Source organism: Plasmopara halstedii (assembly GCF_900000015.1).
Source record: "Plasmopara halstedii genome assembly, contig: Scaffold_816, whole genome shotgun sequence".
NCBI lineage: Eukaryota > Oomycota > Peronosporomycetes > Peronosporales > Peronosporaceae > Plasmopara > Plasmopara halstedii.
The window spans coordinates 1479870-1504517 of record NW_020187732.1 but is presented as its reverse complement, the minus strand read 5'-3'; the positions used below and the strand labels follow the sequence as shown (position 1 = coordinate 1504517).

The 24648-nt window shown below is 45.8% G+C and overlaps 8 protein-coding genes across 8 annotated transcripts; 5 read left to right on the top strand and 3 right to left on the bottom strand.

Annotated features, from left to right (window-relative positions):
- Window positions 1-2340: 2340 nt before the first annotated feature.
- Window positions 2341-6728, top strand: PHALS_14239 (cytochrome oxidase assembly; the record flags this gene model as incomplete). The annotated part of the gene is made up of 9 exons (XM_024730010.1): window positions 2341-4409; window positions 4915-4931; window positions 5016-5068; window positions 5129-5239; window positions 5300-5566; window positions 5627-5896; window positions 5953-6228; window positions 6305-6490; window positions 6549-6728. 9 exons carry the CDS (start codon window positions 2341-2343, stop codon window positions 6726-6728), a joined length of 3429 nt encoding a protein of 1142 aa, XP_024580331.1.
- A 245-nt stretch (window positions 6729-6973) lies between these two features.
- Window positions 6974-7705, top strand: PHALS_14238 (riboflavin alpha subunit; the record flags this gene model as incomplete). Its single annotated transcript, XM_024730009.1, has 1 exon — window positions 6974-7705. One exon carries the CDS (start codon window positions 6974-6976, stop codon window positions 7703-7705), a length of 732 nt encoding a protein of 243 aa, XP_024580330.1.
- A 121-nt stretch (window positions 7706-7826) lies between these two features.
- Window positions 7827-10570, bottom strand: PHALS_14237 (transcription initiation factor tfiid; the record flags this gene model as incomplete). The annotated part of the gene is made up of 2 exons (XM_024730008.1): window positions 7827-10079; window positions 10220-10570. The coding sequence occupies 2 exons, from the start codon at window positions 10568-10570 to the stop codon at window positions 7827-7829; spliced, it is 2604 nt and encodes an 867-aa protein (XP_024580329.1).
- A 137-nt stretch (window positions 10571-10707) lies between these two features.
- Window positions 10708-11719, top strand: PHALS_14236 (hypothetical protein L916_05315; the record flags this gene model as incomplete). The annotated part of the gene is made up of 4 exons (XM_024730007.1): window positions 10708-10877; window positions 10939-11088; window positions 11153-11571; window positions 11655-11719. 4 exons carry the CDS (start codon window positions 10708-10710, stop codon window positions 11717-11719), a joined length of 804 nt encoding a protein of 267 aa, XP_024580328.1.
- Window positions 11720-12029: 310 nt separating this feature from the next.
- PHALS_14235 (Uncharacterized conserved protein) lies at window positions 12030-13122 on the bottom strand (the record flags this gene model as incomplete). The annotated part of the gene is made up of 2 exons (XM_024730006.1): window positions 12030-12095; window positions 12175-13122. 2 exons carry the CDS (start codon window positions 13120-13122, stop codon window positions 12030-12032), a joined length of 1014 nt encoding a protein of 337 aa, XP_024580327.1.
- Window positions 13123-16998: 3876 nt separating this feature from the next.
- On the top strand, window positions 16999-18352 carry PHALS_14234 (homoserine o-acetyltransferase; the record flags this gene model as incomplete). Its single annotated transcript, XM_024730005.1, has 3 exons — window positions 16999-17009; window positions 17083-17179; window positions 17240-18352. 3 exons carry the CDS (start codon window positions 16999-17001, stop codon window positions 18350-18352), a joined length of 1221 nt encoding a protein of 406 aa, XP_024580326.1.
- A 117-nt stretch (window positions 18353-18469) lies between these two features.
- Window positions 18470-20005, top strand: PHALS_14233 (s41 family peptidase; the record flags this gene model as incomplete). Its single annotated transcript, XM_024730004.1, has 2 exons — window positions 18470-19593; window positions 19654-20005. The coding sequence occupies 2 exons, from the start codon at window positions 18470-18472 to the stop codon at window positions 20003-20005; spliced, it is 1476 nt and encodes a 491-aa protein (XP_024580325.1).
- A 46-nt stretch (window positions 20006-20051) lies between these two features.
- PHALS_14232 (histone-arginine methyltransferase carm1) lies at window positions 20052-21423 on the bottom strand (the record flags this gene model as incomplete). Its single annotated transcript, XM_024730003.1, has 3 exons — window positions 20052-20102; window positions 20190-20287; window positions 20355-21423. 3 exons carry the CDS (start codon window positions 21421-21423, stop codon window positions 20052-20054), a joined length of 1218 nt encoding a protein of 405 aa, XP_024580324.1.
- Window positions 21424-24648: the final 3225 nt, after the last annotated feature.

The window sequence follows — 24648 nt, the reverse complement described above, 5'->3', positions numbered from 1 at the left end:
GCCGTAGCGTTGCGCTTAGAGGAAGCGTAATTTAGGTCACCGACCTTTCGTTTTATACTTAGAACTAGTACGAGTTAGCAGATCGCAATCCGCTTACTCCAAAACTAATTACTGCCTTAACCCAAGGCTAATTGCTCTTCCGTTTTAATTCAAAACTGATTTTTATTAATCTTTAAATGTATAGATTTTCCAATACATATATGAATCTAAATACATGCATAACTACTGGCTACCTAGCCACATACCATATTCTTGTTTGGGTGCATTCACACCATGCCCATCTGGTGTGACACACTTTCCTGTTACGAGGGTACGTGTAACCCCGTTACACGACCGTTAAAGTAAATTGAGGATTCTCACATTTTTAATGGGGAGAGTGTAACGGGGTTACACGTACCGGCGGGTCGCACAAGATGGTGCGACAATACAAAGGTGTGTATTACGCAGTTAGTGTAATCACACAATGGAGTAGCTCACTACGCGGCGGGATTGCAAGTAGTAATGCATACTAATTAGGTCTTACAATATTGATTAGGTATGACTATATTGATTAGGATAACCAAGGGTTTTAGATATTGGCGGCTCTGCTGCAACCAAAACAATTTAATACAGTTTTAATTGTAAACGGAGGAGTTCTCTACATTGGCTTAGGTTTTTAGTGCTACTTTAAAGCAGTGGATTATGATCCGCTGCACTCGTACTGGTTCTTGTAAAGAACGTAAGGTCGGTGACCTTAGCTTAGCTTCTTCTAAGCAAAGAGCTACACCATCCCCGCTGCATATGGGGTCACCTAGCGCTTGTTTTTCTTTTATAAGACACCAGGTTTCAACGAGCAAATTGCGCCGCAGCTCGATGAGCAAGTTTAGATCGACTCATTCCATAACCGCGACTTGGCTGAGTCTGCAAAAAAATCGTTGAGACTTTTATGATTTCAAACGGACAAGCTCGAATAACTGGTGCAAATTCTCATTTTTGATAACGAGCAAACTTTACTGTCCATCGTAGATAGCGGGCACGTGGTTTACAAATCTTGTATTGGTGAGTCGGAGTGTAAATATAATAACAATCTCAGAGAGGTTCCTTAAGACAAACAGCTACTCTCATCAGAGAACATATCCGCTGCTTCACCGAGTATAGCCTGAACGGAGGTGGTCTGCCTCGGTGGTTGCACCAGGACATCAGGTCGTTGAGCCATGTGGCCATAACTTGAGGGTCAGGTCATACTCAAAGCGGGATGCACTGAAATGTGCATTTGTGGGTGAAGAGCTCCAGGCGGAGAGGTGCTCGCGAAGCGTTCACTATTGAGCAATATTAAATTTAAAAAATGGATATGACACGTGGGGAGAGTGAAAAGGGCTCTTCACGAGCCTCATGTCAATCTCAGAATCACCGCGATGCGATGCTGAATAGGGTGGTTCTGCTAGCCTTATGCTACGCAAAACGCTATTATTCAATATAGTAAACGGTAACAGCTAGTCTGAGTTTAGACTAAGCTCAATTCTTACTGTCAGATGGTAGGAGCAAAACTCAGAGGCTCATTTAATGAATGAATTATTGCCCTGATATTGGGTGAAGCGTACGACCCTATTTTCTGTGTGTTTATCTGTGTGAATTCCATTTATCAACTCTTTCTTCCTGCGAGGTTCATGGCAACCTCGTTAAACTCAAACTAAGCGTTTTAGGTCGTGGCGTAGACATAGTGGTCGATACAAATCACCCTCCCCCAGTGTGTGTGATAAAATTGATGATGTTATCCCAGATAAATTGAGCGACAAACGCCGCGCACGCGACGCTATGGCTGTAATCGCAATATGTAGATTCAAAAGCCAGAAAGGTTTATCGCGGATGACAAATTTAATTATCCTTTCTATGCATGCAGTGTCTGCAGTCCTGGCGCTCATGATACAATAGACATTTGACGCAGTCGCCCTCTTAACGTCGATCATTTTCCAGAATACTATGCCGCGTTGGAGTACTGCAAAGTCATCACCTGCAAATGGAACTGTGTATCGAAGATCTCAAAATGAAGAAGATCTAGTGCGAAAAGCTCATGGTAGACCCCCGTCGAAATTGATGAGATCCCAGACCAGCTTTTTGTCTTCGTAAAAATCCATTTTTTTATCCCCGCAATCATCGACGATGTAATTACTGCTTGCTTTATAATTTGTGTCACCGTTTATACCATCTAGGTCGATGTTTGAATAGGGTATAGGTGGAGAGAGAGAGCTGGTGTCCCAATCGTCGATTGTATCCGCCGTCTGGTTTGTTAAAATCTCAAGAATAAATAATTTGCCCCACTTTTCTTTCAGACTAAACCAGAAAGTAGTGATCAAGACAATTATGAGTAGCAGTGCAGTTCTCGCACTTGGCGATCTGTTGAATGATTTTGAAGTAAAGCAGCGAGGAGTGATGTTAATGGCTGTGGATAAAGCGATGGTTAAGGTGATGAAGAAACAGAGCGAAATGCTTGATGTCATCAAATCTCACGTGGAAACACGTCATCGCGTTGCCATGGACGACTCTCGCGACAAAGCGATATGTACGCAACCGTCATTATTGGAAAGTATTATTGACAAGACACTGAGTAATGCGGGACTCGTCTGTTGGATTATCAACGAACTCAAGCAGAATCAAGCACTCGAGTATATCAATAAACTACGCAGTCATCTCGAATCAGGCCAACGTAATGCCTTTCGAAATGATTTTGAGGGATTACTTGATGTGTATATGGATGTTCTTAGTATAACAAAGACACGTGGCTCGCGACTAATTAATCGTATAGAAGACTTATATGAAGCGTTATACCTAAAGGCGGAATATGATGCCGACCTGGTTAATCTCGTATATCGTGTACGTTGGGGCTGTCGTGGCGTGAATTTAATCAGTAATACGCGTCAACATCATGCTTCGCTGCTTTCAGAAAATGAAGTTCTTGAGCTTTGCGGTTGTTTTAGTGCGATTGGTGAAGCAATGTCGACACTTGCGCTTGAATTTAACGCCTGCAAGTCCAAAGACTCGCCAACTTCGTCGCCAGTTTCGACTGATAGTGGGAACAGTATGAATGGTAATATTGAACTTGAACTTGCCATGCTCCCGCAACATCGACAAGCGGCAAATGTTGATACCAACGACTTGGATTCACCATTTGACTTTGTTACCCAATTAATGGCTAACAACGGGATCAATGCCAATTCCATCATGCAATCTCCGACATATTTTCAAGGCGATCAAAGTATTCATCAAAAGTCTTCACATAATTTTTTGCCTGGATTTAGCAATACCACGTTTGGTGATCTATCTTCAAGTCAAGTATTATCTACGAGTTTAGGAAATATTTCGGCTCAAACATCATCGTTAGCGACCGAAACGCCGGATTTATCGGGCTTGGATTTGACCGATCTAATTGGTCTGAATGGCGGCTCAAAGCTGTCGCCTTCTTTATCACGGTTAGGCTCAATCGGCAGCACTGCGAGCAACTCAAGCCGGGAGACTCCTCCACTACCTCAAGGATATAATGACACTTACGGGTCTGTTTGGTCGCAACCGCCACTTCCAAAAAGTACCAATAGTCCTCAAAATTCACAACCGCCGCTGCCTCCCAGAGCAAATAATCTGTTGCATCAATCATCGTATAGCTTGTCGCAGCCGTCACTACCATCAAATGCTGAATCGACCCATACAAGATCGGCGCAGACATCTACAACTTTTACAATGAAACAATTGGATGTACCGACCCAGGCTATTCAGGCTCTTGTATCAAAATTTAGCTTTTATCACGATCGTCCAACTGAATTATCCAAGGAAAACGATCGCGTTCGTAAAGCCATGTTTGCACGAATGTTAAATCATATAAATGAGCTACCAAAGGCAACATTGTGTCCGTTGCTACCAGGACACGATTCAACTTGTCCACTTTCGCACACGTATATGGAAGTCATGTCATACAATCCGCTGTACAAGCGCCTAGTCTGTCGCCAGCCATCGCACTATTGGGGCAGTCAGCTTGAGGAAGATGATAGTTGTGTATGCTTGCACATTGATACTGGACTAACTTGGGATTGGATGGATGACGCAAAGCGTCTTTACTGTCTTCGTGGAGCCAAATGTACAAACCTTAAGTGTTACAAGTCACACTCTTTTGAAGAAATGTGCTGGTACAACCCGTCGTACAAGATCAAGCGTTGCAGTGTACGTACACATGATCATATCGCTCGAGCTCGTGGTACTATCGAACCGCCTCTGGATTGTAATTACTATCATATTGAAGAAGGCAAGAATTGTGACAAGCGTGACTTTACGGCTGAGTCCGACCACGTTGGAGTGAATGTTCAGATGCTGTTTACTGAGCGCACGCACAAGCCTCTTGCGGACCGACTTGAGGCTATTCGCTATCAGCGTGCCAATAATTTGTAAGTGGCTAATTTTTTTGCTATTAAACGCTGTTTGGTGAATTGGTCCCTTTGCTAAACTTATACATAATAATTCGTTTGTTTTGCTTTGCCCAAATGTGAGTTATCTACTTTGCCAAAGTGAAAAGCTACTGTCAAATAGTTGTTGACAATTAGAGGAGTATATTATTTAGAATGTTACATAAAACGTATCAACTACTTAAAAAGGAGACAATTTGCGATTCTAGCAAACGATTATCTTAAAATTGACCAAGGCTCAAAATCTATTTGTCCGACAAAACTCATCGCACGACGAACCTTTATCATTCATTCACTCCATTAAAGTCTTCATCGCTGGGTAGTGACTTCTAACACATGTCAAATAACTGCCCTTCATACCGCAATCTTGATCAAAGGTATTACCCGCAAGCCATAATTGTTTCTGCTTACCAATAGATTCAAAGTAAACTTTCAAGAGTGCAGTAGCGATATTTTTTTCCCACCTACGATATCGAGGCTGCATAAGTGTTGACTTTCCTAACGGTTTGATGCATGGAAATAATTGTTGTCGTGTCCCAAACCTAACTGACAGATCTTCAATGATCATAAACATATAAACACACTTAGATTTGCAAGCTCCTTTGGTTTACACTTCAACAATGAATTTCCAGCTTCTTCTGGTACGTCAGTTTTGCTCAATGACAGAGCAAATGGAACATTAACATAAGAGGACCTTGTAGCGAGAAGGATGTAAAATTTCGACGTCAAAAATGAGCTCACTGCGGTCCACGACTGTCTGCAAGATATTGAGTGGCGTGTCGCGACAACCACAGCTGAATCTGAGCCCGAAAGTAGGACAGACTTGTGCAAAACTGTGGAATTTTATTGACCAGTAATTGCTGAAATGATAGCGTTACTCCGCGTCATGGACAACAGACATGTTAAGAAAGTCAAAGAGTTCCATGATGGAGTCGCCATTGACGTGGTGGCTGTTTGGATCGGCGGGATTAGTAGCGACCACACTAACCGTTGGTGCCGCAGCACGTCTCACTCGGTCTGGAGCGTCAATGCTGTATTGGAAACCAAGGTTTATGATCTCGCCCCAAACTGAAAGCGAATGGCATGACGAGTTCAATATTTATCGGGACTTTTGTGCTCGATTTCAGCGAACTCCAATGGTGAGTTGATTCCTATTCGCCAATAGAATACTCTACGTTAATTTTTGGATGTCTTGACAGACAATTGAGGACTTTAAGCAAAACTATAAGTGGGAATCAGCTCACCGCAAGCTCGGTCAAATGACAGCTTTCGCATTTATGGGTCCGTTGACGTATTTTGCGGCAAAGCGCAAAATTCCGGTTCCGGCTCAAGCTCCTCTGGCTTTTATAACCGGACTGGGAGCAATTCAATTTTACCTTGGTCGAGGAATGGTTGAGAAGAATGTAAGGTCAACCGGAACTGAAACGCATGACACTTTTGAGGGTGCCAACTTCTTCCTTCCAATCCACGTACGTATATCATATTGTGTTGACCGCTTAAAGTGTCGTGACTTAACATTGAATAGTCAGCGTTGTCGCTTGCAAACTTTTCCCTATTAATCTGGACAGGTCTTGGAATCGTTTCGCCAGTATCAAGGGCAATTTCTGTGCGTGGGTTAATGACACCAGGTGTGCTCAAGGAATTGGGGCAAATCCGTCAACACTTTATGGCGGTGACTGGACTGGCTGCTGGAACAATCGTTGCAGGCTCGCTCGTAGCAGAAATTGACGGAGGTCAAAAGTTTCAATCGTTTCCTACGATGGAAGGGCAATGGATTCCACACGGTATATTTGAGCAACAGGTTGGTAGTTAGCACTAGCGCTTTTGCCAGTATTAATTTTTGATGTCATGCGTTGTTGTTTCGATGCGACTCCAAGCCATTTCTGCGTAACTTTCACGACAATGTAGCGCTTGTGCAGTTCGATCATCGTCTGTTGGCGCTGAGCACTCTCGCCGCGTACACAGTGATGTTTCTAAAGGCCCGCAAGCCTAACATCTGGACGAATCTGCCAGAGGATGCAAAGCATGCCATTATACTGGCTACAGCAGCTGTTGGAGGCCAGGTATTGTAATGTTAAGCACCAATTGCGTGTTTGCCCCAACTAATCTAGTTGTACAAAGGTGATGATGGGTGCAACGATGTTGGTGAATCAGGTACCGATGCCACTAGCGATGGTACACCAGAGTGGAGCGGCACTCGTACTTGGATCGTCACTATGGGTTATACATTCGCTGCGCTTTGCTCGCCCTGGCGGTCTCATAGGAGCTGCTGTTGCGACCGCTGCTACCAAAATGATGTGAGGCAAGGAGTAGTAGGTTAATCGGCAGTATTGGTGAATATCATCCAAATACATGAATTTGACATATCTCTTAAGTGTAAAAAAGCAAATAAGTTTGCTACTTGACGCCAATCAGCAGTAACTACTTTGTATCGCTTATGTACTATTCCAAGACATATTGTTATATGCATTAAATTAATATTCATATAACAATTTACACGACATTTACATCACTGTTATTATACATTTTTTCAAGGGTAACGAGCAATGTTTTCGGGCATCATCGAAGAGGTTGGCACGGTTGTCTCCATGCAAGAGCGACAGGATTTACTTCTTTGGAATGGTGAGCGCGGAACCGGAGTCGAGTTAATGGTGCGAGTCAAGGTGGCACACGAGGGTGCATACTTAGGCTGTAGCATCGCCATTAATGGCACGTGTCTGACTGCCACTAGCATCTGCGGGGATTGCGTAGCTTTTGGTGTGGCACCTGAGACTTTGCGTCGCACTAATTTGCGTAACCTTAAAGCTGGCGACAAGGTGAACGTAGAGCGCAGCATGAGTTTAGGTTCGCGCAATAGTGGCCACTTTGTGCAGGGGCATGTAGATGGTACAGGCGCGATTCTATCTTTTGAGCGCGAGAAGGACTCGCTATGGGTCAAGATCTCGGCCGGGCCTGACATTCTACGCGACATCGTAACTAAGGGATATATCGCCATTGACGGTACAAGTCTTACTGTATGTGAAGTAGATCGCATTAATGGCTGGTTTTCAATCATGCTCATCTCGCACACGCAAAACTCCGTCACTCTACCACTTAAGAAGATCGGAGACCACGTAAATCTTGAACCGGATGTGCTTGGGAAATATGCCGCCCGCTCAATGAGCAGCTTTGCCGAGCGCGTAAACAAAATTGATAGTCAGTTGCAGCAAACCAGACGTATGATGTTCGGATTTGCAGTGATCGCTGTAGCACTTGTTATTGCGATTGTTCGAAAGTGAGAAGATTTCACTTAGAATACAAATCTCATCTTTTCGGTGTTTACGTACTAAATAGAGAGGATTTTGTGAGCCTTCGCATTAGATTATTTTTCCAAAGAACGCATGTCATTACTAGAGCTCGCTATGTATCCGATTTTGGCTGGAAAATACCACCAGCAAGCAGCAGGTTGCGTGGCGTAAAATGGACACGGTACATGGGTGTCTGCTTTGAGCGCAGCGTCTTCAGTAGGAATCGCGAAGATGGCAATTCCTGTCTACCTCCTGGCCGTACCATTGGCACCGGTTTGACAAACCAGCTTCGACCAGCGAGTTTGTCGCCTTTTGGTGAGGCTGTAATCGATGAGTTTACATGCAAGTCTTTCATTGCACCTGAGATATTAGAAATTGTTGTCGATTTTTCTGTAAGCGCCTTCATATCCCACAGACGCACGGTCGAATCTAATCCCCCACTAGCTAAAATTGTACTCTCTCGGCTAAAGTCCAGCGAAGTGACCATGGCCTTGTGTCCCATGAGAGTCTCCAAACGTTTCCCAGCCTGTAGATCCCATATATTTATGTATTGATCCTCACCAGAGCTTGCAAGATATTGACCATTGTGCGAAAATGCAAGCGACTGCACCCCACGAAAGTGACCCGTGAAGACACGGACACATCTACCAGTCTGTACGTCCCATAATCGAACGGTCTTATCGCTTGAGCCGGTAGCCACGTAGTTGTGATTCGGATGAAATCGCACGCACTCCACATCTGATAAGTGACCTGCAAGTATACGGAGTGGACTCATATGATCCGTGCTCCAGAGCCGTGCAGTCCGGTCCATAGAACAGGTGGCGAAGTAATATCCCAGTGGTGCAAAGATAACATCCCATACAGGAGCACCTTGATGCGATCGATAAACGACTAAGTTGCTCTTTGCTGCTAGACTCCACAATCTAACAGTCGAGTCTGCCGATGCTGTAAGTGCAAACCGGTTGTCAGGAGAGAAACTTGCACCATACACAGCACCTGTATGACCTCGTAATACGGCCATTCTCTCATCTTCCTCTGCATCAGTAAATGATGGTCGGGTACCGCCATGATAGACCGATCCTGTTGCTGTGCCCAATGGATGCTCATCGTTACGCCATACACGGAACGAGGCATCGTCACAGACAGCGCCAACCATTGTAACATCGTCACTAAAGCACATATTGTTAATATGTGTTGCTGAATTGAGCAACGTGAAGCATAAAGCTGATGGTAAAGCACTTCGACTTACAGGTGCTCGGACCCGAATGTCTTCTAAAATATGTTCTTTCATGTCGGCAGGCACTCGAAGCACGAGTTTTTCCATCAACTCAGCGTTGAATGCATTTTTCCGATCTGGAAGTGGGCCAGTCTCCTCTAAAGCCTCTTTTCTTGTGCCTGCTGAACCATCAAAAGACAGTTTTACACGTTTGTGCTTACGATTAGCGTCGGAAAGCAGCGTACTTGTCTTGGTTTTATCTTTTAAGCCGTCTGCTTTCTTGTCCCTATCCACTGCCCCTACGTCATCACCACCAACACTTATTGAGCTATTCGCTAATGCTCCATTTGAAGGCATTATGTCGCCGTCTTTTCCGTCGTCATCCTCGTCTTCCTCTGCTAAAGGGTCATGAACCTTGCGTTCTGGAAGAACTCCCCACTGTACAGGAATTGCATTGAGATCAAGCACCGAATAGCCCATGGGCCCCGTAGACGCTGCCGACCCATTAGCTGCGCGAACCATGTAGTCCATGTCATAAGGTCCTGTCGTTAAAGGTACAGCTATTTCACTTTCACTCGGATGCTCCGATGCTGCAACATTCTTTGCAAGTTCGTCTGAAGTCTTGAATCCACTGGCTGCATCATTTTTCGCCTCTAAATTATTCAAAATTTGGTCTTGGGAAGATGTATCCTGAAGTTGCTGAATTTGTAAGCCAGGTTGATTCGACGTCACAACAATGTTGACCCGCTCATTAACAATCGCCAGTAATAAGAACAGATGTGTTTGGCTCAAAAATGTGATAAGCAGCTCGAAAGACAGCAAACTGATCTCTACGTTAAACTTGCTGTGTAGTACTTCGCGCACATACTCGTTTTCGCGCAAATGCTGCGTTGTAAATATGAGACTCAGTGTTCGCAATTCTTCCAAATGCAATCTCGTGTGGTCCGCTGCATATCGGTGGAAAAAATTTCTGCCTGCTTCCACAAAACCCTTACCCAATAGCTCCAAAAAACAATGTACAAAGATCGGGAAAGCAATGGCGTGCAACTCGTTGCGGTACATGTCCAACGAGTTGCAAATCCAGTCTACCAACTGCCCATACGCGTCGTTATAAGTTTCAGGATTGCCGTCTGTGAGTCCGTAAAACAGCTGCAGCACACAAAGCAATACATTCGACCTGTTAGCAAACTTGACAATTTTCCTCTTCAAAATGAGTCTTGTAGCAATATCATTGTAGCCATATTAAAGAATCTTTGACCAAGATCAAATATACAACCGTGGCAACGTACCAAATGATTTGCTGTGCAAGCTTCGGTAGTCAAACCCATTTGCTGCGCGTATTTGTGAATACTAGCGTTCTCTATTCGTGCCGCTTGGTCTCCTAATATTCGCCTTCGTTCTTCTTCGGTAACGTGATGATGATATGCGTCTCGTTTAGAGATATCATAGCCCCGCGTTTGGAGATACTTCAGCAGCAGCTCGTCCATGACAGAAACATTGGTTTCAGTATTCGAAGCATTATCCAGTGACTGTCGTGTTGCAATAGGAAGTGCCTGACTGGAATCTGTCAGCTCCAATAATGGCGACGGCACTGGACGTGCAGAGGTGTCAAGACCACCAGAGGCGGCAAATGATGACATCATATAACTGCCACCTAGTCAGTACGCAAAAGACGGACTAAATGTCTTCCTAGCCCCCTTCAACAGGAGATACTATCATTTCAAGGCAATTTATGTGGACACAAAAGGGGTATACCAGAAGTTTTGACAATAACTTGATGGAACAAGTAAAAGAGACGCTGCTGCTAGTAGCTGCAAGCGTCTCCTGCGTTGGATGCGGATTTTTGTTGGCGACGTGGAAGCGTGTAGAGGCGCCTAACTATGTCAGTAGACGCATAGTCACATCTTTGGGAATCGCGGGACTTTTTACTGCAGTTGCGTTCGCCATGTCCGTCAGTCTACACCCTGCTTTTAAATTAGGCATCAGAATTGATCGATTCTTTTTATAGGTCTATCTTGGTAGATGGCTCCAGTCAGCAGAATCAGCAGCATGAGATGTTATGTTACGTACAAGCGATGACACTACAATACTTTTACTTAGCATCTTACCTCTGGACTGCTTGCTTTGCTTTTCATCTCTATCAGATCATTGTGAGGCGGTACGTAGACTGCCATGGCTGTTCAGTAGTCGCATTTTTTGATACTTAAAATTTGGATTACTAGAAACGAGTATCCAGAAAAATTTTCATGGATTTATCATGGAATCGGGTGGGGGTTGCCAGGACTGGTGTTGGTTTTCCTTGTACTACGCCAGTTGACAGGACACCTTGGAGTTGGTCGAGCAGATCGACGGTGGTGCTGGATTGCTGTGCACACGACTCATGAAGAAGTGGAAGACGACCCTCTTGTATGGCGAAGTGAAGGTGCGATGCAGCAGCTCTTATTGTTTTACACTCCTGTGATCTGCGTATTTATTTTCAACGTGAGTGTCTACTATTTGATTCTCAAATATCTGCATATGGATCCAATGGCATCGCGCTTTCGAGAAAAAGTCAAGTTGTACTTGGGGATCTACTTTCTGTGCTCAATATGGGGACTGCTTAACCGGTTGGTGCAAATTTTTCGAGCTGACCACGAATCGAGTGCGTTTTTTGGCATGATGGAAAGTATGTTTGATCCGCTGCAGCCATTAATGAACGCTTTGGTGTATGGCACTAACAAGCAGTCTATCGAAGCGTACAAAGAACGTTTTTGCCCCGGTTGGATTTTCACTTCCTCCGACGAGGATGAGTCCTCGGGTATTGATGACTCGCCTCTGATACCTCAGGTTGTCGGTGCTGCACGTATTTACCAATTTGATTCTTTTGATCGCGAGTTCGGCCACTATTTCGACCAACACGCTAATCGTAATCATTTGAATCGACAAAACCGTGCAAAAAGATGAGGCAAGACGATTGAACCGACATTAACAAAGAAAAGCAAAAATGTCTAAATGACAACTTAATTATATGCATGGGTGGCAGAGTAAAATGCTAATCAGGCTCTTTCGACGAATGACTCGCTTATCCATTAGTCTGGCCAATACTTTTCGCACTAAGCCTTAAAAAAGAGAAGGCGAGCCAGCAGCACCCGTGGATCGAAGCTGTGTTCCGTGCTCTGCCTTCACCTTGAGATAATAATCCTACATCATCATCATCACTCATGACCTAACCGATAAATTGCAACGCAAAAATTAGCCGACGTACCCAAATATATTTGCGCTTGTTGGCATCCTGCAAAAGCTTGACAATTTCCGGCACAAGTTGCAGCGTCTGCTCGGCTGTAAAGGTGCTGTCCAAGTACGTGACAAACTGGTCGTCAGTGCAACGGTTCTGGCCATAGTCCTTACAGCATTTTTTGAAGTCGTCCACGCCGGCAGAACCTGAAATGTCCTCAATAAGTCGCAGCACGCGGTCGTAAACGACCTGAACGTCCGGACCGACGGCAGCAGCGGGCATGCGATCGATAAACGGTGACAAGATCTTATGCTTGAAGTTCTGCATATGCCCTGATGATGGAATGCTCACCAAACGTTGTAAAGCATCGTAGAGTTGTGAGGCCGCAGCAGGCTGATCAACAGCGCCTGTAAGGATCTCGGTGGGAGTAATCTCCCGGCCATAAAAGCGTTTATTGATGTCGGCTCGCGCCACAATACCTGAACCCTGCAATCCTACACCACCAAAGAGGCCCTTGCTGTGACTATATGTGTAGTTTGGGGCAACACCCGAGGCGCTAAAATTTGCGTTCGCGCCAGCTGCGCGACCGTACGGACCGGCGGCAAACTCAAGGTTAGCACCCGCTGAGAGCTGGCCTTTCTGCATAAAGCTCTTAACGGCCGTGTCCGAGTTTAATATGATCATGAACTCAATTAATTGCGCACCCATCTCGGCTCCAAAGCCCATACCAGCTGTACCAATGGCACTAGGAGCCGACCAACGGCCGTCAGGAAGTTTTGAGATGACCACGCCTGTGCCTACCTTGCCAGTCCAGACAAAGCCAGCTTTAATGACCGTAAGAAATGCAAGACCTTTTGCTTCATGAATAAGATCAATTGGGATGCGCTTATCTTGATCCAATGTTGGATTAAACAGATTTTCCAAAGTCTGTTCCGCCGCGCGAATGGCGCCTTCCATACTTGTGATCTGGTCTGTCATTTGTGGAGACTGGAGACTTTTGAGGTGACTTGCGATAAAAAAGAAAAACTACGGAATGTTGACTAGATTCTGTGTCACATGTTTATAAAGAAATCTTGCTTTTGATTGGTCAGAGAATTTTTTATTCTTCGCACCGTTTTCGCCTTGAAATCCACAATAAAGGTGTCTTATTCTTGCATATATTAAATTTCCAATAGCTCATCTCCTTGTAACGGAATTTACGCTATGGTCGCTTTCAAATTAGATCAAAGCTAAGGCATGAAGTACTGTGTGATCCAAAAAAGAAATGACATATGTAATTTATAACTAATACGTATCATTGATCATTTATATACAGATTTAGTATTTTACACAATCAAATGTGCATATTAAGAAATAGTCTAATTATGTCACTTTCGAACTCTTGAGGAAAACCTTTGAAATATCCATCTGTGCGATCAAATTGCAAATTCTACGAGCTGAAAGCTTCAACTGTATAAAGATTGGCGTTTCAGCCGCAAATAAAACAAATGCATACATATTATTATATGAATGGAAGACTTTATTTGCCTAAGTAAGGTTTAATTTCAGACCTTCGAGGGTACACTAAGGTAGTGCTGAACGGCCGAAGCGGATTATCGATCCTGAAGGATACCTCGAATCCGTATTTTTCTTGGTAAAGGAATTCCAAGACGTTGGACCCGCCGTCGGTCCTACCTCTGGACCGAGGTGTGCGTCATTCGATTGACCTGGTTCCGGGAAGCAAATACTGCGTAACGCGCCAATGGCCCCTGCCCAAAGAGCAGCGTGACGTCATTGTCACCGTTTCCGTGCGAAGCAAGACGCAGTGCGTGAGAGCAAGTCTCCCCATTCGTCACCCACGTTTTGTATCCGGAAGCCGTACGGCAAGTGGCGTATTGTTCCCGCTTTTGATTAGCTAAACGCTGCCACCATCCAGCACAAACGCCAATTCCTAGAAGGATGTTCTCCAGAACAATATGGCTGGCTGTACAAAGTACAGTGCACTCGACCTGGTCGATGGGTATTACCAATTGCTCATGAAAGCGAGTGATATTTCGCTGACAGCGGCGAGTACTCTGACCGGGGTGCTCTGCGAGTGGTTGGTGATGCCCCAAGGGCTGTCAAATGCATCAGCAACATTCAATCGTCATGTGACGTAGTTGTTCAGGCCCCACTGGATGTATGTACAATCATACTTCAACGACATCTTCGTCCACAGTCGTGTAGGGCACGGGAGTACAGATGGGGAAGACCTTATTGTCACTCTAAAAGCGGTGCTTAAGTGCATGCGCACGAATAAGCTTGCTCATGTTGATAAGTGCATCTCTGACGCTGAAGAGATCCCCCTTTTAGGGCGCTTCATTGGGAAGCGTGGCCTTCAAGCAAATCCCGCTAAGGTCAAGGCCATTGTGGACTAGCCGGTTCCAAAGAACCAAAAGAACTTGCAGAAGTGGTTTGGTCTCGCCAACTATTTGCACAAGTATAGCGCGAATTTTGCAGAAATGGCATAGTCATTGTCGAATCTTCTAAAGAAGCATACAGAACGGTGTTGGGACATAGAGCGTCTGGAGGCTTTTGATAGGGACAAAGACGGCCTCCTTCATGCACCAATATTGGCTGCCAGATCCTGATCGCACTTTTAGTGTCGTCTGCAGCGCTTCGAACTTTGCCATCAGGTGCGCACTGCTGAAACTAGACGCCGAAGGGCGAGATTGTGAGGTCGCGTTCAAATCTCGCCAGCTTAAGGCTGCAAAAAAGAGCTACCCAGTCCACGACAAGGAAGTACTTGCGATGAAGTATGCGTCTGTCAAGTTCAGGGTGCAACTGCTTGGTTCAAGGCTGTTTGTGAGCTACACAGCTCATGTGTCATTTCGCACTACGATTCAGCCGCCTCACCTCTCGCAGGGGATGGCCAGGTGGCTCTCATTCCTTGCAGAATATAGTTTCATGGCGTAGTAAAAGCCAGGAAAGCAGAATACTTTGGTAGATGCGCTGTCACGCAGACCGAAATAGAGCTTGCTCATGTCACAACGGTGACGTCGTCAGTGACGGATTTGATCTGCGCCGCACACGCGGGTGATGATATGGGTATAGCACTGCTACAGGCTCTCGGGAGCAAGAGCTTGGAAACTCGGCCAAGAAATTATCGGCACGTTTGCGCGCACAGTTACAACGATATTCTTTGAGTAACGGATTGCTGTATTACAGCACCGATTCACCGGGTACGCCAGGAATTGTGGTTTCTCACGATGAGGATTTGAGATATTGTATTCTCTATGAGGCCTACGACACCCCACTTAGTGGTCATTTCGGTTGTGAAAAGTCGTGCAGCTCGATGAGCTGAGACTACTGGTGGTCCAATTTGTACAAATGGGCGAGCGAGTATGTGCGCACGTGTGAGACATGTCAGAGAGTGAAACCCCCTCCAAATGCGGCGGCGCCGCTGGCCAGCTCACTGGTACCCCTTGGGTGTTGGCAATCCATGAGTATGAACTTTGTGTTTGGCCTGCCGAAGGAATCGGCGGGCAACACGGATGTGTTGGTCTTTGTGAACCGTTGAGCAAGATGACTCATCTTGCAGCAGTACCGGACACCATCGACGGTGCGAATACAGCAACACTGTTTGCCGATCGTGTCTTTCGACAGCATGGTTTCCCGGAGTCAATTGTCTCTGATAGAGACCCGCGCTTCATTGGGAAGTTTCGTTCTTCACTCTTCAGGGTGCTGGGCACCAAGTTGACTATGTCAACAGCGGTTCATCCGCAGGCCGATGGTCAGACTGAGCGCGTGAATCGCGTCGTTGAAGATGTTCTTCGCAGCGTCGGCGCTTAGACGCCGACGCGCTGGAGCGTAACGTTGCTACTCGTAGAGTTTGCTCTGAAAAATGCAGTGCATTCATCTACCGGCTACACGCCGTTCTACGTGAACGGATCTTTTACTCCTCGCGCACCGCTGCGCCCCCTATACATGGCTCAGGGCTTGGTGGGGGAGGAATAGCTAAGCGGCTAGCTGATGTCAGCCCCTTCACCGTGGGTAAAGGAGTAGGGGACCTTTCGTCTACCAGACTGAGTGTCTTACGACACGTTCGCGATGCGATGGCTAAAAGCCAAGACATGTGGATGGAATATGCAGATGGATGGAGAAGAAGAAATGCTGAAATTGTTGACATCGGAGACCTGGTTTCACTAAACGCTTAAATCTTCCTACACACGCAGTTTCTGCTGTCTTTATGACAAAGCTCCGTCCACGGTCAAGTGGATCTTTTAAGGTCGTGGTCAAGCGAGGCCTTGCGTATACGCTGAACCTTCCAAGAAGGATGCGCAACCACCCGGTGTTTTATGTGGCCAGTGCACGGCAACCCGATGCAAATGATTTCGCAGACAAAGAACGGCCAGATTGAATACTTCTCGGTGAGGGTGAAGGTAGCTCGGGGGTTATTTTGGCCGTTATTAAATTAATTTGGCAACTCATTAAGTATGGCTTGCAGATCGTCAGTCGCGGAGGCCGCAGCCCGTACAGCCATATTCAACCAAATATTAAGCTCGGGAGAGGTAACCCGCTGTAGCATGCAGCCGAGTTGCTTCGATCGTGGAGCGTCAAGCATAATTGCCCGATGCCCTGAAGTCGATCAAGAATTTCCATGGCTTCTCTAAGCTCTTCACGGTCGCTTCCACCATTCTGTGCTTTTTGTAGCATACATATGTTTGCTATAAAATCGAATATACTATTTTTAAATAAAGTCTAGTTTATTGTGTGTAATGGATCTTGATCAATGACATGAAGTCACCTATACATCATATTGGTACCCAAGTAAGCCAATGAAAGGTCATAACAATTCAACATATATGTTCAAGTGACGCATTTTTTATTTCAAGAATGCAAGCTTGGTAAGGCAAAAGTCGACTTTTCTAGACAATGGTAATATGTTGACCATGATTGCTATCACTACTTTGTAATCAGTCGCATCGCAAAGCGAGTCTGTTCCAAAAGTTCAGCAGCATTGCAACTAGCGCGTTGCACTATCTTAAAGTTTACTCTGCACCGACGTTCGTATGTGGTGAGCTCTAAATTTGGACGCGGCGGTGATCGATTTCCGCTCACACGCAATAAATATCAGTCCGTTTTAAAGGATGAGTTCTTTCTCGAATTGGGCGACTCTTTGCCTGAAGTGAGTATCGAATGGGAGCAGTGGGGTGACTGCTCGCTTCCAGGCAACCGGACTATCGTGGTGTTGCCTTCCTTCTCGCACTCAAGCCATGCCGCTTCCAACCGGGACGATCCTCGGCCTGGCTGGTGGGAAAACATGATCGGCCCCGGTAAAGCCATCAATACGTCATTCTTTCGCGTCATTTGTCCGTCCGTTCTGGGCAGTCCATTCGGAGCTACATCGCCTGTTACCGTCAATCCGCGCACTGGTGAAAAGTACAAGACCTTATTCCCTCAGATCACACCCGCCGACATGGCGCGCTGTCACGCCAAGGTGTTGGATGATCTAGGTATCGACAACGTCCATACAGTCGTTGGTGCTAGTATGGGCGGCATTCAAGCGCTTGAGTTCGCAGCTCAGTTTCCACGACGCTTGGACCGTCTTGTCGCTCTTGCCTGCACGCATCAAACTACTCCTGGTACAGTCGCCTTTCGTCATGTTCAGCGTCGTGCAATCCTTGCCGATCCAATGTACAAGGACGGTAATTACACACCTGGCGTACCTCTTGAAGGCATGAAAGTGGCGCGAGAGCTGGGTTTAACATGCTATCGTTCGCGCGAGGAGTTTGATGCACGCTTTGATTGGAACCCCACTGGTCCGATGCATTTCAAGACGGCGACATTTGAGGTCGAGAGTTACATGGACTACCAGGCTAACAAGTTTGCTCGATCCTTCGACCCAAACTGCTACTTGCTGTTGTCCAAGGCCATCGATTTGACCAATTTGGGTCGCAAGTCGCTAAATTTGGCCGAAGGCACAAGTCGTATTATGTGCAATACTCTGATCATTGGTATTAAGCAAGACCTACTGATACCAATCCAGGAGCAGCGCAATCTTGTACAGATTCTGCAGTCGTATGGCCACAACGCGCAATTAGTGGAAGTAGACTCCAAATTCGGGCATGACGCCATGTTTAACGGTCAAATGCAGTCAAGCGTGTTTGCACCTCTGATACGCGAGTATATCGAGGATCAACTTACCACGATCTTGATGCAAGAACAACATCGCTATAGCAGTCTATAGTACTCACTGTTAAATAGTCATTTTTAATTACTATATGTTTTGAAATGCCCAATTAATCGAGCCGGTGACACAACTACGTCAGACTGCAACCTCAGTCTGACAATCAGAAATCTCCAAATGCTCATGTGGCCATGGCGTCTAGACTGGCTGCTAATTCCCGACAAACTGATGCAGCTGCTAATCATGCGGCCGCTAGAGCTGTACGAGGCTGTAGCTATTTTGCCAGTGAGCTTTTTACGTCGTCATGTGCCTGTCTTGGGCGGCGCTCTTGTGGTACTCATGACGCTCCATGGTATCCTGGTTCGGCTGTTTTTAGAGCTACTGCGCGCTATCTTTGCGCGCGTGACATACTCACGTGACCCAGTGTTAACCTTTCAGCGATTTTGGCGGGCTATGCAAGACAATTATGCTTTTCTAGAGCCTAGACGCGTGGATTGGCAACTTGTGCGCCAACTCTTTGGGGATACCATCCAACCGACAACGAGCGATGACGATCTCTGGATTGCACTTCAAGAGAGCGTGTGTTTATGCGACGATTCATCAATTGTAGTCTCGCGCGTAGCAGGAGCAAATTCTGGAGTTTCAGGGCCTAGGACAGCGACGGTGCGAGGTCACAAGCTTTTCACTGTCGCAGCAATGCGATATCAGCAGATGACTTTAGCTACTATCGAGAGAGAACATTTGACGCAAGGTGGTCGTAGAATTGCAAACAACCGCTTTGTTTGCGGTATATTAAATGCTGCAACCAGCCCAGGATGGCGAATTGGCTACATCTGCCTTACTGCAATGGAAGGATTCGTAGAGTTCCCTTTGCCCCGAGTAGACACTCTCATGCCCTCGTGGTCAAGAGGGGCGAAATTTGTAGGAATAGGGGCTGACCAAATGCTATTGGACAAGTCAGAAGGAAGTCAAGCAGGCAGCCCTATTGCTGTACCTGAGATATATGACTTGGAATCAATGCGCTGGTCACTAGAAGCAATATTGTTGGGCTTAGGAAATGTGGATGGGCTAATATTAGACCTGCGCTTTAATCAAGGTGGTGGATCACACGTTGCAGCATTGACAATCGCTTCATTTTTTGCTAGCGAGAGTAAAGCAGCGCTGGCTTTTACGACTGACGAGAAATTACCAGGTGCAGTGCCAAACTTTTCAAAACGGAAAAAATATTATATACCGTACACATCGCGCTGCACGCATTTTCGGGGACCGCTGGCTGTGCTTCAAAGCCAGTATACTCGCGGGTAAGGTTCATTTTTAGTCACTTGGTCGGGCATATATTTTAAAACGTTCTACGATCACAGGACGGCGGAGCTGCTATGTTTGTCTATAATGAAGCGTCCACTTACGTCCCGAATCGGAGGTACCACTGCCGGAAGTCTGTCAGCTACTCGGCAATTGCGTTTGCCGAATTATTGGACCGTTGACATCCCACACCAGCGAGTTTTTAGTATTGACGATGTGCTATACGAGGGCGTGGGCATACCACCTACAGAATTTGTGCCGGATATGGAGCAAGTTTCAGCTCAAATGGTCGACGGTAATGTCTCGATAAGGCAAACGACAGAAGCCACTGCGTCCAGTTCCGCTTTTGATCCGTGCATAAGAAAGGCGATTGATTACATTATGGATGTAGAGTCAACGCGTGACACGTGAAGTCGCAGCTATTATGGAATCATATATCGTTGGATTAATGTTTAGCTTATATTGCATACTCAAAAAGTTGCCAATCCTTATCTTTGATGCCGCCTATCTTAAGATTCATTCACTGCTTCAATGCGTTAGCTTATCGCCAACCGCGAGACAACAAGTTTTGTTACTGCATTCCCTCGGTACTTACCGCTGCTGAAGCAGCTTGTGATGAGTACAAATACTGATACATCTGATCGTGCAGTCGAATATGATTTCGTGATACAATTGAAGTCTCGTCAAGACGAACTGTGCTCATGATGTTAACCAAATATCGTGTCAATAAGTGTAAATTGCAAATAGTGATGGTGCGTACCTTCAAGGTCAATGTTATAGCTAAATTTTTTGTTGGCCACAAAGTGAAGGTTGCCACTGATTTTCTGCGACGCATTGACTGCGATTGGAGTGGAGAGTAACAGACGACACTGATACCAATGAGTTCCTGCATCATGAGGTGATGTACTGAGTACGACTCGCGCATCTGATCCTAAGAAATCGACCGTGAACCAGCAGCCGAGACCGTGCATGATTGCAGTGCGTTCGACAACAAAGTGAAATGGAAAATCAAACGTGTCAAGTTGCTCCTTGGTAACTTCGGCGAAATCTATAACATGCTCAGCATATCGTGAGCTAAGTAGTATGTTTGGTGAAAAATATCCAACGACAGGTTGCGAGAAATGGTTGGCCACCGCCCGACCCCGAAGACTTGACAGATTAACACCGTAGAAGTCCTTTTGTTGCCAGAATGCCACTTTGGCCATCTGCTCTCGGTAGATAGTGTCATCTGAAAAAGGTGACATGAACATGGTTCCAATGGACGGGAACATCTTGAAGCTGGGAGATGGGCTCCGCCATCTCTTGCCCGCCGAGACAAACGTCTCCAACATGCGTTCGTGGACTAGGAAAAATCCCATAGGTTCCGATACCACAATATCGACAGGTTCTGGCAGCTGTACTTCTTCCATCTTGCCCTTGATAACTGTAATACGGTCGTGTAGTCCGTTGGCAGCCACAAGTTCACGAGCACATTCGGCCATAGCACTTAGTTCTACTGCGTACACTTTACGGGCACCGGCCTTGATAGCAAAAAATGCCAGAATTCCCGAACCTGTACCAACGTCTAATACCACCTTGTCTCGAAAGTCTGTTGGGTTGCAGAGCATAGCGCGCTCGTACGTTCCTGTGCGTACATGATCTTGTAGCATGTTCTGCTGATGGAGCAGCATTCCATAGTATTGCGAAAAAGGGTTTTCTTCGTCCTCTTCTGTCGTTTTCTCGGATTGTGTACCAGTGTTTATTGTTGTCGACTCACTCCTTGATAGTGAGGTGTTGCTAGACGGCATCAAGGCCTTCGATTCATTTGATGAGTGTTGCTGCCACGGCATTTTTACCTGTTTGTGGATCCCACCACACCATGTGTACCCAACCTGGTGTTTACATTTTATGCAACTGTGTATGTTTAATTTACACTTTTGTACAATCATGCGAATCATATGTTGCATTTTTGTGCAATTGTGCACAGCTCAGAGGGTACCAATGAGGTCTACGGAACTTTAAAATGATGACGTCCGGGAGACATTGGGCTCTGATCCTTACGTCATGCAGTACATATAACAGCATCGTCGAATATAGTAGAAAAGCTATATTAAGAAACAGTTTAAACAGACATACTTCTAAATCTTTTTGAAGATTCACACACAGCTTATCATTGTTCACCCCAACTTTCTGGGTAAAAACATTTTCTGCGCAAGCATCATGACGGCTTTGTTGTACGTGGTAGCACATACCGTCAATCCGACGATCAAGGGTGGAAAGGCTAGATCCGTTGTAATATTAACGCGATTTGCTCAACTATAGTCCTCGAGACAGCAAGGCACGTTTAAAATTGTACGTCTTTTGTTAGCCGTGAGGCGATAGCCTACTTTGCTGTCCGAGGGGTAGAAATGGTGGTGAGGTGAAACGCCTGAAGGCGTTCGCCAGCTATGAGAATGCATTGTTGACACACCACCGAAAAGGCCCTTATCAGCCGTCTGTCGGTAAACAACAGGCTCCCGCCGTGAGGTCGGGGGTGTGAAGCATCCTGTCTTGAAGGGGGGTATAAGTAAGAATCTCTCTGTAAGAGATAATGAGCTGGCCATACAGACGACCATACTATGGACCAAACAATGTCGTGTTGCTATTGCGGTCTTTAACAAGGATGCCGTGCGTTAGACTGGACAAAAACGTACAGTGTCTCCGTGAATGAGACATCCTTAGCATTCGAGGTGACATGTTCGCACCGCCTAATCAAGCGTACCGGATGCTATTCAATAATCTGTGCACCTATCACCCTTGACGGAGAAAGCGAAAAGCTGAAAAATTCCAGCGCTACGACACTGGCTAATTCACTTCTGGAGAATTTTCTAGCACAAGTAGCTCCAGCGAGACCATCCTCGCTCAATTGATCGCGTATGAATATTTGATGAGCTTTGCGTATCGTGTGGAGTACAGCTTTCGTGCCGCGAATGCTGTCGAAGCACGATGGTGGGAGCTCTATAAGCGCGCCAAGTGCGATCTACCTCAGTGATGCTAACAGGAAAATCAAATCTCTGTGTCCTGCAAGCGTCTTCCGTATCGGTCAAGAGTTGTTAAGGTTCTCAGCAGGGAAATCGAGTCCTTGTAGACGACTGGAGAGAAAGTGAGCTAAATTGTACTCGTGGAGGATGAGGCCAATTTTTCAGGCGATGACTATCTCAGTGAGCGGGACATTCACAGCCGGGATTGCTGGTCATTGACATCAACGTCCTGAGCTTTGCGATGCTGTGGAGAGTCCTGCCGGATTCTTGAACAGTGTGTAACTACGTACAATACGAGCGTATGAAGGCATTAGATTTTACGCAAAGGCATTGAAAATGCCAAAATGGATACAATATCCGTGCGACTTGCGACGGGGCGCTAGCTAAAGTCTCAAAGGGTCTTTTGAAGTTTTCTATGTGATTCGAGAGCTCCGACATTATGGAACGCTGTCCGGTATCAGAACTGGATTTGAGACTCGTTCTTGTTGTGGTGCGCACGCCATGATCCATGGTGGATTTGGAATTTACGTGCCACGCACTTCTTTCTGGTAGAGTCTTTGCGAATCATGATCCCACCTCTGTCATAAAATAAATGCGCTTTTGGTGCGGCTAGAAGCTACAAAAATTTGGTGCAGAACATGATATTTTATAAATTGATAGCGATTGTTCTATCAGGTGCCGCAAGCAGAGCCCGACAGGATGAAGCGCAGTAAGCTGAGGTCATTGTATGATATGGGAGGAGCGATTGCACCGCGGTTTCTCTGCTGAGAAGCGAAATGGCAACTGTAAGCCACGGTTTTAAGGATGTATCTTTGGTAGGACAGTATATAACAGCTGTGAGTTGTTGTCTCATTTGCCATAACCTGTGAAAGGTAAAGGCAACGATCTGTCGCGGTTGTGAGCTAGAGACGGTAGACACGGGTGTCTAAAACTCGAGGTTCAAAGGGTCAGAATTAAAGCTGTGAAGAATAATCCATGCATATCGCATCAGACCGGTAATGCTTAGTCAGTACTACCGTATGGCGTACCCATATCACCACAGCTTTGTAGCGAATGAAGTAAGCGCGCGAATCCTAAGAGTTGTATTTCTCTCTCATAAGCTAGATTTAAAGCTTTTATCGCGTAGAAAAATCATGCCTAAGAGCGATTTATACACATAAGCAAAACGAGGAGAGCACCGCATTGATACAGCTACTACCAATTGAGTTAAGCTCAGTATCCGTCAAGGGTAAGTCTGTCATTTAGGACACTAAGTGCGAGAAGCAGAATCGTTTTTCTTAGATATCATACGGGTCTTTCTATCTTTTGTTGAAGGAGTATCAGGACGTGGTGACAAGAAAGTAATCACGCGTGTGCTCGCATCCCAAATCCACACCGAATTTTGATTCAAAAGTCTATGTACCCGACTAAAGGTACAGAATCACGCCTTCCATCGTGCGTATCAAGGATCAAGTTTGATGGGGATAGGAAATGTCTTTGCGTGGCAGATGACTTCTGTGACAGAAATGCAAACAGGTAATGTCGGATCGTACATGCTTACAATAAGCTAAACGCAGTAATTAATCCCGCGCAAACGCGTTTATCTGAAAAAATTCGTGCTACAGAGTGAAAAGATTGGCTGTACCTTGTTCAGTGTCCTTGATCTTGTTTATGGCACTTATTTATTGCTAGCAAAGACAGCAATATTATTCTCGATGAGTGATCACTGGGAGCGGGTTACTCTGGGAGTGATTGGTCATTTCAATTGTCTGGTGACGCAGCTGTTTGGGCCACATGCCTTGGCACAAACGCATTTCGAATATTAATTCGTTCGTAATCTTGCAGGACATTAAAAGTCAAATGAGAAGGACATTAAACACTTGCAAGCAGTGGTCGAGATAATACGCTTAGTTAAGGTATCCGCCAATCTACTCATGCTGCCTCGGGTACCAATAAGCATTTTTCTCTGGAGTGTTTTCCGGAGAAGTGTGGCTAGCGGGCAGATCCTGCACACATCATAGTCATCGTATATAGATAAATGTAAAACGAGCCACGGGAGGTTACTTGGCCAGGCCA